The 17,551-nt window shown below is 40.9% G+C and overlaps 1 protein-coding gene and 1 pseudogene across 5 annotated transcripts in view; one reads left to right on the top strand and one right to left on the bottom strand.

The window, feature by feature from the left end:
- Window positions 1-17,551, bottom strand: part of LOC311598251 (von Willebrand factor A domain-containing protein 5A-like) — a 73,684-nt gene that overhangs the window by 8,267 nt on the left and 47,866 nt on the right. For all 4 annotated transcript variants that reach the window (XM_084783272.1, XM_084783273.1, XM_084783274.1 and 1 more), the window contains 9 exons: window positions 13,723-13,780; window positions 13,400-13,602; window positions 12,696-12,918; window positions 12,412-12,587; window positions 12,018-12,132; window positions 8,872-9,041; window positions 8,533-8,621; window positions 8,199-8,343; window positions 7,667-7,746 (listed from right to left, as the gene is read on the bottom strand). In XM_084783272.1, the coding sequence (XP_084639398.1) occupies window positions 7,667-7,746; window positions 8,199-8,343; window positions 8,533-8,621; window positions 8,872-9,041; window positions 12,018-12,132; window positions 12,412-12,587; window positions 12,696-12,918; window positions 13,400-13,602; window positions 13,723-13,765 (1,244 nt within the window). In that variant the 5' untranslated portion in view covers window positions 13,766-13,780. The remainder of the gene's footprint in view (window positions 1-7,666; window positions 7,747-8,198; window positions 8,344-8,532; window positions 8,622-8,871; window positions 9,042-12,017; window positions 12,133-12,411; window positions 12,588-12,695; window positions 12,919-13,399; window positions 13,603-13,722; window positions 13,781-17,551) is intronic.
- LOC311598426 (olfactory receptor 10D1B-like) overlaps window positions 1-17,551 on the top strand; it is a 116,896-nt pseudogene that overhangs the window by 88,870 nt on the left and 10,475 nt on the right. The gene's annotated exons all lie outside the window — the stretch shown is intronic.

Here is a 17,551-nt window from a genome sequence, read left to right as displayed (position 1 = left end):
GGTAAAGTGGTGAACATTAGAGATGGGCTCTCCATAGCAGCATTATCAACTTATGCGGGCTAGTCAAAAACACACGAAGAGATAAGGTACATACCTTCATGTTAGTGTTATATTATCTTTTAGAAATCATACTTTATTTCCATGTGCAGCAATAAGAACCTTAAAGGAGTGATACATTTTAATATCACAAGTTTTCTAGGAAGAAAAGGCTCGGTTTCATTTTGCCTAGATATAGGGCCCACAGAATTTGCAATATCTGACTTAAGTTATATTCTCACTACAGCACAGATGGGCAGCAGCTGTCTAGCAGCATTCTGTCTCAAATATTCCTCAAGCACATGTTGAAAATATAAAGGTGACAAGCAAATGCACTGACGTCATAGCTTATACATCCAGTGACGTCATAGCTGATACATCCAGTATCTGTGGACATTGTGCCAATATGAGTCATCATTTGCAAATTGGCCTTAAAATTTGTATTTTCAGTATGTAAGCATGAGGACCAAATTTTATATGGTAGTTTTACTCCCTCTATAAGGCAGTTACATTTGGTTTTAGCATTTTCTACTTAATCAATAAAACAGACATATTAGTGGAGTTTCCAGACACTTACTACAGAAGACCCAGAGGTGAAATGCATGACTTCTTAAGAGATTCTGACATTAAAGGATTCAAATACAAGGCTCAAGACAAAACAAACTATGAGTTCTACTCACAGAAAACCTACACCATGTTATTCAAGACTGAGACAACTAGAGACTTATAAACACTAGCCTTAATTTTGTGTCAAGCAGGCAAATACCATGATGATTGGTTCCAATGAGTATTGAGAAAATATGAACCTAGGAGCCAAGAGCAGGACATAGAGTGAATAAAAAGTAAACTGAGCCTAGATCTGCTGGCCACTTACTATCTGAAGCATTGTTACCAGTATGGATGGCTGAAAACATGGCACATTCACAAATAGTAGGATGACTGTAGTTTTGAGTTTTGTCAGTGGCAGATCTCCCTGAAAACACCTGAGAAGTTTTCACAGAACAAGGTAGAAATACTAGGACCTAAGATGTAGATGTCCATAAAAAGTGGACCAGCCATAAAGTTCACTACATGTTAGCTAGATTAACGATGTCAGCTCCAAGTCTTGACAACCACTGAAATCAAAGAGTAATACCTATCAGGAAAAAGGTACCATTTCAACCAGCACAGCACTTCGAGTTTTCAATCTCCTTGACTTGGCAGTGTCCTGATGGCCCTTAGATTCAGCAACCTCTCCAAAGCCAGGGTAACCCTGCAGGTCTGCTTTAACTTGTGTTACACAGTCACATTGCCAACTTCTATCATGTGAGGCTTCAGATACCTTCTAAGTCCTATTCATATTGAGGAGACCAGACTTTAAGCCTTACTCCTAGAGCTACTCTCAGGTCTACCTTGTTACCAGACTTAAAGGACAGGTCTCAGATACAACCTTTTACCATTCCTTTAGCTAAAGGACAGTGACTGTTCACGGCAATTTCACCTATGCCTTAAAGCTTCCAAGATGTTTTCTCAATGTTAGAAGGTCTAAAAGGCAATTTAAGGTTGGTAAAGGCAAGTTATGGATGTTAGAAGGCCTAAAAAGGGATTTTCAGGTTGGTAAAGGAAAGTTATAAAGATCAATATGTCTAAAAGGATGTTTTGTTTCTTCCTGCTGCTGGGCTATCCCTGCATCGAGACTGTTCAGTGCCCTGACATTAGTCACTGGAGCTCGGATTTATTAATCTAAAGAGGATACAACATTTCACTATATGATCCTCTAATCATAGTTCCAAGCTCAAAAATTTAAATTTCCTTTGGTTTGCCTTTTACTTAAAATGTTTCTCATTGTGCTAGGTTTATATACATCCAGTCTTCTGGACACACATCTTTCATGATGTGTACTGATGCTAACGTGAACTTGTGCCCTTCTGTTTTACAGGAGGATTCTGTCCTCCCCATGTTATTGTTCCACAGTTGTCAGAAAACTCCACAAGGCTTCTACTTTTCCTAAGCTCACCTCAAAGAATATTCATGCTTTTAATATAGTTTTTCCCCCAAGGCTCTACTATGCTATATTTCTACTTCCTTTTTCTGCAATGTATCTTTCACTGTAGATTGCAAACAATGGTGATGCTAACATGTCTAAAATTTATGTCCCTTCAGAAACTTAAAAGGATTCTACCTCTCAGGTCAAATGGAACTCAGTTAAGTACTAGCAATCAAGTTTCCCACCTGTCGCTTATTTTGGAGGGTGGTATTCCTCTTGATTTCATTGGCTTTGGGACTCCCTTTCCTAACTGGCCTAATGCTAGCTACCTTTCTGCATCTATCACCAGTTTTATTGGTGAATTAGATTTTTAACATTGTTTTATTATTTATTAATTCATTCATATTACATCTCAATTGTTACCCATCCAATGTATCCTCTCATTTCTCCCTCCCTCCCGCTTTCACCCTATTCCCCTCCCCTATGACTGTGACTGAGGGGGACCTCCTCCCCCTGTATAGGATCATAGGGTATCAAGTCTCTTCTTGGTAGCCTGCTGTCCTTCCTCTGAGTGCCACCAGGTCTCCCTATCAAGGGGACGTGGTCAAATATGGGGCATGATTGGTGAATTTCTGCTCAGCGTAAATGCTTGACACTTCTCTGGTTCACTGGGAGATGAGATACCCAACCCCAGTCTGCATGACTGTGCCTGGACTCCCTCGTTGCCCTGCATCTAAGACTTCTCCCACTGGGAAAGACCACTGCCAACATAGTTTTTTCTCCATTCCTGCCTCTAAAATCCTAGTGCACTAGGTGATTGTGTCTCCAGGCTCTGGTCATTCCTGTTTGATCTGTGCTTTTCCCTGGTTGCTGTCCAGCATGGATGGATGACTGGAACATAGATTGTATCAGCTTTTTTTTTTTTTTTTGAGTCACTATTCATTTCCAGGGATGCCCTAAGGGACTATTGACATCACCTCTCTGTGGAAATATTCCAATTGCTACCTCTCTTGGCATTCCTTTTGGGATGCCTTCTGGAGAATTTGAAATCCCTATGTTCACATTAATGGCTGCTAAGTTTACAACCAAACTTGGATAGATTCAAAATGAGACCTTTTTAATTATGCCAAAAGTCATGTAAAATGGAAGGAGGCTCCTTATTTTCAAGCACTCTCTCTTCCTTTCTCTCCCAAGAGTTTCAAATACACACCTAAGGTAAAGTGAAAGGAAATACCCCATGTTCAAGCTTTTCTCTTCTTCACTCTGAAACTTCCATCTCTACTCACTCTCTCAAAAGTTTCAAGTGTATGTACACCCAAAGGGAATTTTCTGCCCATATATATGTTGCAGTATCCTACCAGGATGTCCTACATCCAGGACAGCACCAAAGCAGCTACCCACAGGTGCTCCAGTCCAACCTCACAGATTGTGCCATCTGGACCTACATTGTCCCTCCTAGCCATAGATGTTCTCAGACTCTAGACAGCAATACAACAGCCTGCTCTTCCTGGACTTGGCCAACATTTCGGCCTTTGACCCCCTGTTGCCTCTGAAAGAGAAAATTTTAATTAGCATTAAAGCAACCAGAACAACAGAGCTCTTAGCTTTCTGACTCATTAAGAGTGCAGGTCAGCAGGTATGCTAGTCCAAGGCCCCAGATAATAAGTCACAAAGAATGTGGAGCTAGGGGACAAAGGCCTATTGAGTGTTCCAGGAACCAGCTGGCCATAAAAGATAGGGAGGATACACAAGAACAAATTCCTGAGAGAAACAGGTACCAGACATGATCGAGTGAGTACTGAGCCAAGACCCCTCATCCGATCTTGTGGTGTTTGCCTAATTCCCCCTTGAGGCCCGCACACAATCTTCCTGGTTTGAGTTTAACCAGATGTTTCATTAGCTCAGATAAACATCTGCCCTCAGGTTCTGAGAAACAGGAACCAAGGACTGTTCCCGTGAGACTAAGTCTGACCTTACCTCTGATCTGCTTACACAATTTGCTGATGTTCAAAACAACCAATCATGTGTGGCCGCACCAAAATTCCCGCTCCCCGCGACCTTTGCTCATATAAACCCCAAGCCCCTGGGCTTCTGGGTCAACCCCTCTGTCTCCTGTGTGAGATACACATCGACCCAGAGCTCCGCCAATGAACTGCCTTATGTGTTTACAGCAAGATGGTTGTTTGAGTGTCTTTGGGTGTGCGCCATCCCGAGGCTTGAGTGAGGGTCTCCCTTCAGGGGTCTTTCACCTCCTTACTATCAGTAGGAAACAGTTGAAAAAATTGATTTCTTCATCCCTTATCCATTTACAAAAGGTTGAAATGGTGTACTTTAGACCTGGGACAAATGGCTCCAGGTTCTCCAGCATTCCTTGGTCCTATGTGCTACAGGACATGGCTGGCATGCCCAACTCTCTACCCTGAACTTTCTGGGGAAGAGCTTTTCCTTCCCCTTCACCATATCTTTTAGACAAATTGTTGATCTCTCTCTTTCTCTCATGGGAGCCAAGAGCTGCTTTCAAATGAACCTATATTTATATACTTTAACCTACTTTACATGAAGAGCAATCCAATGTCCTCAGTTTCTTAATTATCAGAGAAGGAAGGGAGGTTAGCATGCATCCCCCAGTCTGCCCAGCAGCCTATGGCAGCATTAGCCGCCTGCCACTAGGTAGGCCAACTGCCCAGGATACAAAAAGGGGAACCCAGCTAGTCTCTCTCTCTCTCTCTCTCTTGGTTTTCTCTCTTGCTTCTATCATTCCCCTTTCTTACCTCTCTTGTTCTCTCTGTCTGTCTGTCTCTCTCATTCTCTCTATTTCTGTCTGTCTGTCTGTCTGTCTCTCTCCCTTTCTCTCTCTTTCTCTCTTCCTTTCTCTCTCTCTCTCTCTGTTTCCCCTCCCACTTTCTTGCTTTTCCAGGCTCCTATAATAAACTTCTCCATTTCATATTTCTTGTCTGGTATCTCATTCTTTTTTTTTTTTTTTTACCATTTTTTAATTAATTTATTCATATTACATCTTGATTGTTATCCTTTCCCCTGTTTCCTCCCATTCTTCCCTCCCTCCCACTTCCCCCCTTCTCCCCTCCCCTATGTCTGTGATTGAGGGAGACTTCCACCCCCTATGTATGCTCTAAGATTATCGAGTCTCTTCTTGGTAACTTGCTATCCTTCCTCTGAGTGCCACCAGGCCTCCCCATCCAGGGGACATTGCAAAGAAGACTTAATTGGATGCTATCTCAAAATAAAACATGAATAGAAGCCTGGCATAGAACTCAGTACTGTAAATTTGCAGTGCTGAATTTCTGAATTTAAAGTTGAAAGTGAGATAGTTTAATGTGTAGAAAAGGCTTCTTCTTAAAACTATGAGCTACTAAAAAAGACCCAGTTCCAAGAATGGGATAACTGCTCATGAGATGTTTGTCCGGGAGCCTCTGGGGAAAAAGCCATTAGTCTTGCTGTTGTTCGTGGTTGCCTATAGAAGAGAGATGACAAGGCCCTAATGCCAAAGCCAACAAACACCCTGGTTGTGTGATATAGAAAAATCAAGAGATGCTATAAAGGATTCTGGAGGAGAAAAGGCATCAGTGATGTTAACCAGCTATGAGCCCTACATGCTATAATACCGTCTGCCATGCATGTACTCACTGGTGCAATAGTTGAATGACTATTATGGGAGTAACATCCTAAGAATCAGAGAAAGCGGGAGTCATAGCCTTCAGCTGTACACCCTTGAGTAAATAGCCCACAGGATTCAATGGTTAGTCCCAATCCAGTGGTCACTGAGATGTCACTGGTTAAATAAAATAGATCACAGTATAAAACAAAAGTGCATAACATTTGGCAAGTAAAAGATAAGAAAGAGAAGACTGATGGAGATAGGAGGAAGAGAAGGGCTAGTAAGGAGAATGTGCTATGTACATATATGCAAATTTCAAAGAACCAATAGAGAGAGAGCAAAAAAAGTTCTTCTTATCTTGAATAGAGAAAAACTTTAACACAACACCCACAAAGGAATAATCACAAAAGGTACTTCAGAGAATACAAATTAAAATGGCAGTTACTTGAGTCAACCATGGCAGCACATGGCTGTAATCCCAGACGCTAGAGGCAGAAGCAGGCTGACAGTCACCCTTTAAGGCCAGCCTGGTCAAGTAAGGGAGCTCCAGACAAATCCTGACTATATAACAAAGAGTATCTTGAAAAACAAAGCAAACAGTTTTCACCATGAAATACAATCTACAGAATAAGAAAATAGTTATCAATATACTCATATACAAATCTAAAATGAAATACATCTCAGTAAAAATAAAAAATCTACTGGAGAAAACAATAAAAGTAGTAAAGCTACTTGAGTGTATACTAAAAGGGTCCACTCTCATGGTTATTAAATATTAAATATATCTCATGGTTATTAAATATTAAAATGTATATGAGGTAGAGATACCAGGAAAATAAAACTTTAGTCCATGAGACACTACAGTCCTAAGCACAAAACTAGCTAAGACTGGAGAACATAAACCTTCAATTTAATTAGGAAATAAAGCTTCAGGAAGTCATTTGTAAAGTTGATGTAAATTAAACCTGTAGTGGTAGTGAAACTGTTTGCCATCCCACTGCAATTGGACAACTCTGTCTATGTAAAGAATGGTATACAGGGTGGCTGTAGTGGTGGCATAGACCTTTAAGTCCAGCACTCAGGAGGCAGAGGCAGGAGGATCACTGTGAGTTCTAGGCCAGCCTGGTCTACAAAGTGAATCCAGGACAGCCAAGGCTAAACAGAGAAACCCTGTCTCAAAAATCAAACCAACAACAACAACAACAACAACAACAACAACAACAAAAGAATGGTATATGTGAGTATGTAAGTTCATAGGACTATGCTTTGCTCTCTGTAGAGTTATTTTCTAGCACATCTTGTTAATACATGGTAACACTGGCATTTAGCTTACACATAGCCTCCCATATAAATTAAATCTCTAGTGAATTGCTTGTGACATGTATTACAATTACTACACTGCCCAAAGAAAACCATCCTTATGACTGTCCATATAAAACATAGTGAACTACTTCATAGGAAAACACACACAAATGGGACTTGACTGTGGCTATATCCAAATTGTGTCTATGTTTTAAAAACCTGGTGACATAAAAAACAAAAGGGATGTATTCAGGAGGAGTCATATACCATGAAACTCAGTACGAGACAAAAACAAAGAGAAACTCTCATAAGGCAGAAGAAGTATATGTAAGGTAGGTTTATCACAGGGAGTGGTAGAAAGAGAATGAGTGAAGACTGATAACTGTCTAGCCCTAGCCATGTGGCATACACACAGAGTGTACACTGTGACAGATCATCTGCCCAGATACCAAGTATTTGGTTAACTTTTTACTTTAACTTGCCAACCCCTTTATAATGAAAATGACATTCAATATATCCCTCAGAGCTTTAGGAAAATAAGGAACAATAACTTTGCGGTATCAACGTTAAGTGGAAAATTACTTTTAAGTTTTATAGAGAATAAGTGATCAGCTAGTTTACTAGAAAATCTTTGAGTCACTCTGCCCCTTTGGCAGCATGAGGATTCCTGGTACCACGTGGCACAAGTCATATGTGGTGTTGCTTGGGTTCCAATAAGCACAGTAGAAACCATACTCTCTTCATACCTGTGTTTCTTGCTGTTTAACTTAACTTCTCTAATGACACTAAATGTGTCACTAACTTCTCCATCTGTGAAGACGAAAAGCTGCAAAAGAAAGAACATTCACTGAGCCTCTGTCAAATTCATTAGAAGACATCATCACTGGACCTATGAAAGACAGCAGTTTCTAGTCTTTAAATCATCTTTACTTTGGAGCAGGGACACTAGCACTCCACTGTCACTTGCTCCACGTCAGCATAGAGACACCTCAGACCCTGAAGAAGTTTCACTTCCTCCCCATGCTGTTGAATCTGAAACTTTTGTGGTATCAACTTCCTACATGAAATGAGGGAAGGACACTGCCTCTGGTCTTTTTTTTTTTCTCTTCACTCTGTGGTAGATAACTTTACACACTAATTAACTCAATTTTATAAGAGAGAATTTCTTGGGCTTAGGCTATTGGAGAATTACACTCTTTTATCCCTCTTAGCATGTTAAAATTTTTCCTTTCAGGTTTTGCAGAGCCTTTTCTCTCTCTCACTGCTTCCAGTGCTCACCTGTAAGGGATGGCCAGGAATGGAGGGTGCCTTGTAAATGTCGCAAAGTGGTGTCAAGATTTCAGTGCCCCCTAGATCAGCTTCTAAATCCTTCACTCTTTCCACTGCCTTCTCCATTGTTTCCTGAGTGTACTTCACACTCTCCCTTAGAGAAACAAACAGGTCTGGTCACATGGCAGTAGCATACAACACCACTCTGATAATCCTATTACAAAAATTTCTCCCAACAACCCCAATGTTCAGGTCAACTCTGCAATAGTCTTTTGAAAAGTGCAGATTCTCCTTTAAAGAGAAGCCTGTTGATTCATAGTCCACAGTCCTCCAAGAAACTTACGGAAATAATTTTTCATAGGTAGATCCAAATCCATAGATGTTGAAATAACAGCCCACTGGCAAACTCTTTAGCAACAGCAACAGAGTTTCCTGAAGGTGAGAGAAGAAGAGGAGATGGGGTAAGACAGGGCTCTACCAAATATACAGACCCCAGTCTAGTTCATAAGCGTGAGGGATGTCACCATCATCTGTCACCTTGTATTTCAAGGCTGAGAACAGAGTGGCCATGGTTGCTGTTGCCCAGAGCAGAATTGTCCAAGAGCTACACATGAGCCCCTCTCCCACTCTTCCAGGTCATTGTCCCATGGCACTGCTGAATAGTGAAATAATCTGCCTTTACCTTGGCAGCCTCTATGCGCAGCTGAGAATTATTCTGGGTGCTCATGGGGGAGTCCATACTTCCGGAGCGGTCCATGAGGAACACAAATTCTCCACAGGCCCTTGAGGCCTCCACTTCTGGGATGTCTGGGTAGAAGCTCACCATTGCAACAGGGGCTCCCATCAAGCTATCTGTACAGAAAGGAGAAGAGCCCTGTAAGGTACAAGCGAACCTGGGGGTTCTAATGTTCCCAAGAATCAATTATCAATTCAATGGGAGTCTCAGAAAGCTCAAATATAGAGCCCTGTGTTTGCACTTTTGTGCTGTTTGCACAGGACTAAATGTAAGCTGTCACAATAAAAATGAAAGGAGCAGAACCTAGGGGAGAGGAAGGAAAACAGGGTAGGGATTACCACACAATAACATGGCAGCATCAATGTGAGGAGATCTACGTATTTTTACACTTGAATAGGACACATTAGCTTAGCAGCTTCCAGTGTGAGCTCAAAGATACAGTCAGGATTCTTAACTTAGTTAAATCTCTTCAAATCTGATTAATAGGAAAATGATCTGTAAGTCACTGGTTAAGTCTTCCTTTGGACTATTAGGACAAAGTGATGCTCTTATGCATATTGTTAATAGGACAAATTGCAAGAGCAGGCTAATCCGGAATGTTGCTCTAGAAAACTAGGTGAAAATCTTATAAACATAAATAGGACCAGATCTTAAGATATACGACGTATGCAAAAGTAGCATTGGTTTTTAATATGTAAAGTAGATTTCCTCTTACCCTGGGAGATAGGTGGTTTTCATGACACTAGCACTGTTTTGAGAAGCCAGAAGCACATCCAGGAGGATGACAGAATAGCTGTGCAAACTGCTCAGAAGAAGGTCATGTAGGCAGTCAGCACCCCGTGCCCAGTGCCTACTAGTTTTCCTAACTAATCAGATGACTTCACTTTTATGTGTCAGAGCTTCCTTGTTTACCAATGAGCACCTCTACTTCTTAGCCTCAGTTTCCTTTTCTAAAGTCTTCCACGCGGTAATTCCTGTTATCGGGTTATTGTAAGGTTGAGTGATAAGATGTGCTTAAGGAATTCAGAGTAGGCCATAACTCACACTGAGCTGTTAATTATACTTGTACACATTGTCCTTTGTAATTTTGCATACTTATGTGTTATAAATTAATATATAACTTAGTTTATGAAGTGCTGTTTCCTGTTGGTATCACACTACAGGGATTCAGTTAGGCAAGCTGTCGCTTATGCTTCCCTTGTGTTTCTGAAGGCTATGGGAACAGGCAGACATCTGGCAAAGTTCTGACATGCCCTAGGGAACAGGAATTAGGAGTCATAGATGAAGGAATTACCAAGACTGAGAAAGGACGAACTATATCCTTTCATAAACTGTAAATCTGGCCACAGAAGACACGAGAAAGACTTGCACAGCATTATGGAGACATCCCAGAAAGGAACGGAAACCTCAGTTATCACATACTAGATACAGAAACATGAAGTCATTTAGGGTGAATTAAAATGATCCTGACTGAAGACCAAATCTGAGCAGAATAGTTCATGAGATCCCAAAAAGATTTAAAAAATAAACAATGACAACAATGACAGAGCACTGAGTTATAGGGGAGATGAGGCAGTTACAAGAAATCCAGGAAGCTGGGATTCTTCTCAGTGACCTGAAAGGAATGGACAAACAGTGAGGGAAAACAAAAAGCCTTTGTCATCTTTGTCAAATAATATGCACTTGGTGGGGTTGGGTATGCAAACCCAGCTTCATGGAAAAGTCCTCACAGTGCTTACGATTACAGCAAGAGCCCAAGCCCAGATGTCACACTGTGAAAATCACTGAGCCCCAAAGAGCTTTCACAACTCCAATGTACAAAGGAAAGTGTTTCGGTAGCCTTCTTGTGTTGTGTGATGGTACCTGCAACCTAGTGCAAAATGGACCAGAAAAGCCAAAGGGAGCAAAACACCAATGTGGGCTGCGCCAGTTCAGGTAAAAGTTAAGTGCACATAAAAGAAAGCGTTTAAAGTGAAAACCATTAGGGGTAGATAAGAAACAAAACTCACTGGGAAGCTAAGATTAATGTAAGAAATAACCAAGTCAGCTACAAAGGAAAAGTTTGAGTGATAGTTTTAAAGTTCAGTTTCTTCAGGACAGAGAAGACCTAAAATTATTTTTAAATTTGACCATTGCTCCTAGTCATAAAACCAAAAATAAACAAACAAACAAAAAGCAAAACAAGCCAAGCAAACAAAATCCAAACAAACACACAAAAACCACCACCAACAAAAACCAAAACTGGCAACAAGATGGCATGCTGGCATGATCAATTAATCAGCAAAACATATTTGCCTAATGTAAATTTATAAAACATCATTATTCTTCTAAGAAAGGTTACTATTGCATATTGCCTAAAGCACTGTGATTTTTCTAAACCAACTGTGATTTTATAGTACAAAGAGAAATTATAACTACATTTTCTTTCCCATTATTTGAAGATCTTCTGTCTTAAGCTTTCCAATTTGTAAATGTACACTGTTTTAATAATGGTAGTATACCATATCATGTAACTGATAACACATATTGTGACTATTACATTTTAATCTTTTAATAATATTGGATCATATTATAAGTCAACATCGTCTTGTATCATATAAATATTTTATTTCAAGAAAAATATTGTAAATATTAGAATTGCCAAAATGATCATATACTCTACTCTGTGCAGCCCAATACTGTGAAAACAGTGAAAAGAAATTGATTTACTTCAAAACTGTCTGAGTCACGACACCCTGTAAGGCATAAGGCTTTATCAGACTTGGACATCCCTGATCCTATGAAAGAGGAAGTAGTCATAAGATTGTTTTTTTATTTGTCTTATTTTTGTAAAGAGCAGTCATTGTTACATGTTGACAATAGGCTAAATGTTTTCTTATTAGTTGGTCATATTTTCTCTAACATGTAGTAATCTATGTAAATTAGCCTATAGGACATAATCATCTGATTATCTATGGAGCCCATTATTTTCTTCATGTAGATGTGAAAAGTTAATAATTCAATGGCCATGTGTTGATCCTGGATAAGTATGTATGTCCAAAGACAATTGAGAGTTACAACTTAGAAAGGGTCCATAGTGGCGTAGAAAGTACCTGGCTTCAACTCCTGCATCCCCATCTCCACAGCTACAGTGGGGCTGTGCACTTCAGTGTAGTAAATCAGGAGTTCCACATCTCGGTCAAACTTGTGTCCTTCAGCCAAGGAAACCTGAGTGAGAGACCAGCAGAGGAGCCATGGTAGAACTCCAATGAGTGCATCTGAGATAGGGTCAGTGTTCAGAACAGCAAGCTTCTTCTCTCAGGAGCACATTCAGAAAGAAGTACAGGAAAGACTGGATAAAACCAGTCTACACTTGTCCCAGAGTAGAGAAGATAGAGAGTGTGCCTCCCCATGCATGACCAGAAACACTAGGAAGATGTGGGAAGGTTGGGTGAGGTCAATGATGAAGATAGAGAAGACCAACAGTAGTGTCCTGTTACTATTCACCTGAGCAGAAGTCTTGTCATCTGTAAGGTACTGAATAGGACTCAAGGAGCAGTTGGATTGGACCCTCTCAATGCCATGCTGGGAAGTGATGGTGGCAACCATGCTGAGTGTGTAGGGCAGGTCCTCCACAGGGAACATGGGGCCCTTCATATTCAAGCAACTGTTCACTGACTCTTCTATGAAATATTACATTAAATTTCCATATTAACAATTTCCAGCACAACCATAAATTTGTGTTTCCACAGTCATTCTACCACTGGTTTTAAAAGCCATAAATTACTTACCAGAGAGCTGGTATCTTGGATTCAAGATTGTTGGGAGCAGGTAGCGCAGGGCCCCATCCTTTTCTAGGGGAAGTTCCTGCACATACCTCAGGGTAGCTGCAACCTTAGCCCCAGGCTGGAGGTTCCCCACATTGCAAGAAAAGATATCCCTGGAATAGTCGTCCTCTTCCAATAAGTAAGCTTGGTGGCCCTGAGAGAGAGCATCCTCATAGTTGCTATGAGCCTAGAGCAAGGACATGGAAGATTAAAATAAAACCACAGGTAGTCAAAAAGATATGAACAGTTTAGAGGGAGTGTCATCGATCCTGTGAACTTTATAATTATTCTGGTAGCTGCTATTAGATTCCTTCTGCCTTAATGATTTTAGCCATGTTGTAATTAAAAGTACATGAAAGGAGGAACAGTCAACATCTGCACTTATGGACTGTTTATCAAGACTTGATACCCTATGAGCATATACAGGTGGAGGAAATCCCCCTCAGGAACAGTCATAGGGGAGGGGAATAAGGGGAAAATTGGAGGGAGGGAAGAATGGGAGGATACAAGGGATGGGATAACCATTGAGATGTAACAAAAATAAATTAATAAAAATTTTTTTAAAAAAGGAAAGAAGAAAAACAAACCAACATAAGAAAAAAGAAAGACTAAAGTATAATGTAATTTAAAAGAAAGAGGAGAAGAGATGATGAACTCATCCCTCAGACCTTCGTCTTCTCCTGCAGTTCTGCCACAATTTTCTTCCCATCCACCAAGGCTTCAAAGCTGTAGACAGCAGAGTCTTCATCCACCGGGAACACAAAGGTGGCCTCTATTGGGATGTTCTCCTTATTCTCATAGGTTAAGGTGGCAGCCACAGCAGCCACAAAGTCATCTATGGTCAGGGTTACTGAGATGCTCTTCAGTGGCACTGGGGAAGAGATCGGTGTTTAAAAAAATCAGCAGCAAACTTTACCAAGGTGACACCCATAGATGAAAACTTATACTGGGTTCAAAGCTCTCATCACTGAAAGTTGTAAGCCATGCTTACCTCGCTGCTTGTTGCCTGTGATTAGGCCACAGTGATGCTCCATGGTGACGGCACGTTCCTGTGGAAATGGCACATCATTAAGAGGTCTGTTATAGTGGTCAAACCATCAACATTATTTCTTAGGAGCAGCTTTAATTCTTATCTTAGTAGTAAGGATAGGTGGTGAAAATGAGGGGAGATGCCAGTGGTGAACTTCCAATTAATGCTGCTCAAGTGTCCAATCAACAGGAAATTCCTAAAATACCTTGAGTTTGCTTCAAACACCATTTTGCTTTGACTTTTTCCCAAACAACATTGAATGATCCATCCACAGGGAACTCTATTGCTGCCATAATTTAAGCTGATTGAACATCACTATTCTCAATAACAAATAAGAGCAATATGTATATGTAGGAAATTTCCAAGGCTAATGTTTCGGCCTAAGAGTAATTTGTCATAAGGATGGTGGCCAGTGTTGTTCCTCTTGACACTGGTAATATTATTTACCTGGAGTCAGTTTATTTCCAGATTAAAAAAAATTTAATATTTTACTTTTTTATGTTATGTGTATGATTATCTGCCTATGTGTATAACTGTGTATCACATTCAGGCAGACACTCTTACACATAACCTTACACATAGCAGAAGCCAGAAAGATGTTGAATCCCCTGAGAGTAGAGTTACAGATGGTTATGAACTACAGTGAAAGACCTGGGACTCGTTCTTTGGTCCTACTGAAAAAAAAAAAAGCACAGCTCTTAAAACTGAGCCACCCAAAAGCAAAAAGAGTCAAATGGTATATACTCACTTATATTGAGACACTAGTCCAAGGGGTACGTCCCCATGAAAAACTTTACCTACCAGGAAAGTGGGTCAGAGGGGAGGACATCCTATTGAGACTTTAGGTGTGAGAAGCCTGAGAGAAAGAGGAAATAGAAGGATCCAGAGGGTCCTGGAAAACTACAGGGGGGTCTGGGCCCTGGGGTCCTCCTCAAACTATGGCACAAGCCAAGGAAAATATAGGCAGTAAACTTCGAACCCCTACCCAGTCTAGCCGATGGACAGGACATTCTCCACCGTTAAGTGGTGAAGGAGATCTGACTTTCACACAAAAGTCTGGTGCCCCTTCTGGCCCATGTCTCTTGGATGGGGAGGCCTGGTGGCACTCAGAGGAAGGATAATAGGTCACCAAGAAGAGGCTCGATACCCTACGAGCATATACAGGGGGAAGAGGTCCCCCTCGGTCACAGACATAGAGGAAGGGAGTAAGGGGGGAAGCAGGAGGGAGGGAGGAATGGGAGGATACAAGGGATGGGCTAACAATTGAGATGTAATATGAATAAATTAATAAAAATTTAAAAAAACCGAGCCACTTCCCCAGTCTCTATTTCCAAGTCTTCCTATGAATACCATTGTTATTCAAATGACATCCTGTGTCATACTTGTTTTACTTAGTCACTTTTCTTCAGGACTTAGGACTGATACTACATACCGTTTTTTTTTTTTTTTGTTCTTGGTATTTACTTTCAAGACACTGTCATGTGAATCATTACTGGTCCATTGTAGAGAAGAAATAAGATACCGTGGAGTGCTTAGCCCTACATGACCATCTGTCTCATCATATCTGCCCCTCCAACACCTATCTCACTGCAATAAATGCTCTGAGAACATAAGGAAGTGTCAGAAAGTTTCTGAAAGGCAAAGGTCGGGGAAGACTATTGTAAGTCAGTGTGTTCTGCCCATGCCTGGGCTACTGCGCTCACAAACTCAGAGCAGATGTTGTTACCTGCACAAGACATGCCCAAAGATATGCCTGGTCAAGACACTCATTATTTCAGCACATATCAGGAAGGGGGCACATACAGTCCAATCATGACCTGAGGAGTTTTGTGGTTGAAAGCTCCTTGGAGTGTGAGAGTCATTGTTTTTCAGGGACATGGTTCTTGGAAGATTGTCAATCCTCCAATTGATAACACTGCAGCTACACAGGTAGAGGCCACCAGTGGATTCCAAAGGTTATGGAAAAAAAATAGAAGGATATGTTGTCAGGAGTGGAAGCTGTTATGGGTCAGGAGGAGATGGGACAGGAGAATCGGGGGAGATATAATCAATATATACCGCACATATCTTTACAGTGATCAAAAGATAAATTTAATATATATTTGAAAAGATATATTCAGGTATAAAGAGATTATATGTACAATATTTTCCTTTCTTTTAACATAAACTTTCCTAACTGTATTTCATGAATTGATTATGATTTTATGTAAATCTCATGCATGGTGTGATGACAAGGGGAAAGATTGATTTTTCCATGTTATGGTTTACATGCTAATTTTATCAACAGAATCTAAAGATTGGTCTAATTCTACTGATGTGTTTGATAACCCGGGAAGCTGTTCTGGGCCTTTCTATCCCTGATCATGTGCTAGCTTGTCTCTCCCTGTTGTCACTGTATGTAATCTCAGTGTTCAACTTAAACAAGGGTAGTTTCTGATGGAACTGCATCCTAAGGAGCTAAAAAGTACACTTGGGAGCTCACATCATGCATGTTCAGATGTCCAGTGATGAGTCCCAGACCCCTAGAAGTCCAGTCTTCTCTTTCAGATACACAGACTGGAAAACTATCTTGAAGATCAGCTCTCTATCCATGAGCAATCTCAATCAAGGAATCTGAAGACTTTTGTAGGGCACCTCAAAGTCAGCTCAAGATAACCCAAGGCCAAATTCTCACTACGAAGGAGATTCATTTGTATCAGAGGGACAGAGAGCAAATATGAGAGACAAAGGCACGAGAGAGAGGAGGAGGAGGAGAATGGGAACATAACAAGGGAGAGGGGAGAAAGGAGACCAGGGAGAAGGGCATGTGGTATTTGTCCCAGAGTGGGACAAAGTTCTGTCTCTGGATAGGGAGGAGACAGATGTGGCACATAGCAGAATGATGTTTATAAAGGTGAATGGGTAAACTCCATGTCAGGATGATGTATTTGATTTTAATTGCGGATGTTAATTAGGTAATGCAAAGGGGGCTTTTGATTGCTGAACTTCAAAATTTTGATAGCCAAACCTTGGTGGTCAGCTTCAAGAGGAGACGTTGGGCAAACATAAGGGTATAAATAGACCTTGGAGGCTAGTTATTAGGAATATAATCTAACAGATTCTTTTAGTAAGGTAGAGGGAATTGGAGAAAATGGCAAGACCTGCCAGAAGAGTCACTTCAGCTTTGGAGGTCTGTTTCTAGGTCCTTGCTGGTGTGCTTCAGACTGGGGACAAACAGCTGCAGGTTCTCCCAACATTCCTGGGTCCCTATCTGCCACAATGCATGGCTGGCATACCCCACCCTCTAAACTGTCCAGAGCGGGCCTTCTGCTTCCCCTTAACCACATAATCTGGACAGTATGGCACTTGCACGTGCTCTCGCTCTCTTTCTCTCTCTCTCTCTCTCTCTCTCTCTCTCTCTCTCTCTCTCTCTCTCTCTCTCTCTCTCTCTCTGTCTCTTCAGTAGCCCATTCAGGCCCTGACTTCTCTCTCCTTTCCTTCCTCTAAATAAATCTCTCTATATACAATCTGTTGTGGGGCAACATTCTATATTTTAAATATAACAGTTGGTCTGTTAGTATTGTGAAAATATGAGGATTAAAGCAGGCACAGACTAGAGTATTAGCTCAGCACAACAGGACTCGATGTGCCAGCTTGTACAAAATCCTGAGTTGCACAACTAACCCAGACAATGCAGAAAACTAGGGATATCTCCCTAGTCTCACTAGAGACCATCCCCCTGATATCACAGGTGTTTCCTATACAACTTTAATAAGTCATACATATCTGTCAAAAAGTAGATCATGCTCTA

Source organism: Acomys minous, assembly GCF_964271855.1.
Source record: "Acomys minous genome assembly, chromosome: 5".
Lineage (NCBI taxonomy): Eukaryota > Metazoa > Chordata > Mammalia > Rodentia > Muridae > Acomys > Acomys minous.
The sequence above is the reverse complement of the archived record's forward strand: the minus strand, read 5'-3'. Positions and strand labels throughout refer to the sequence as shown.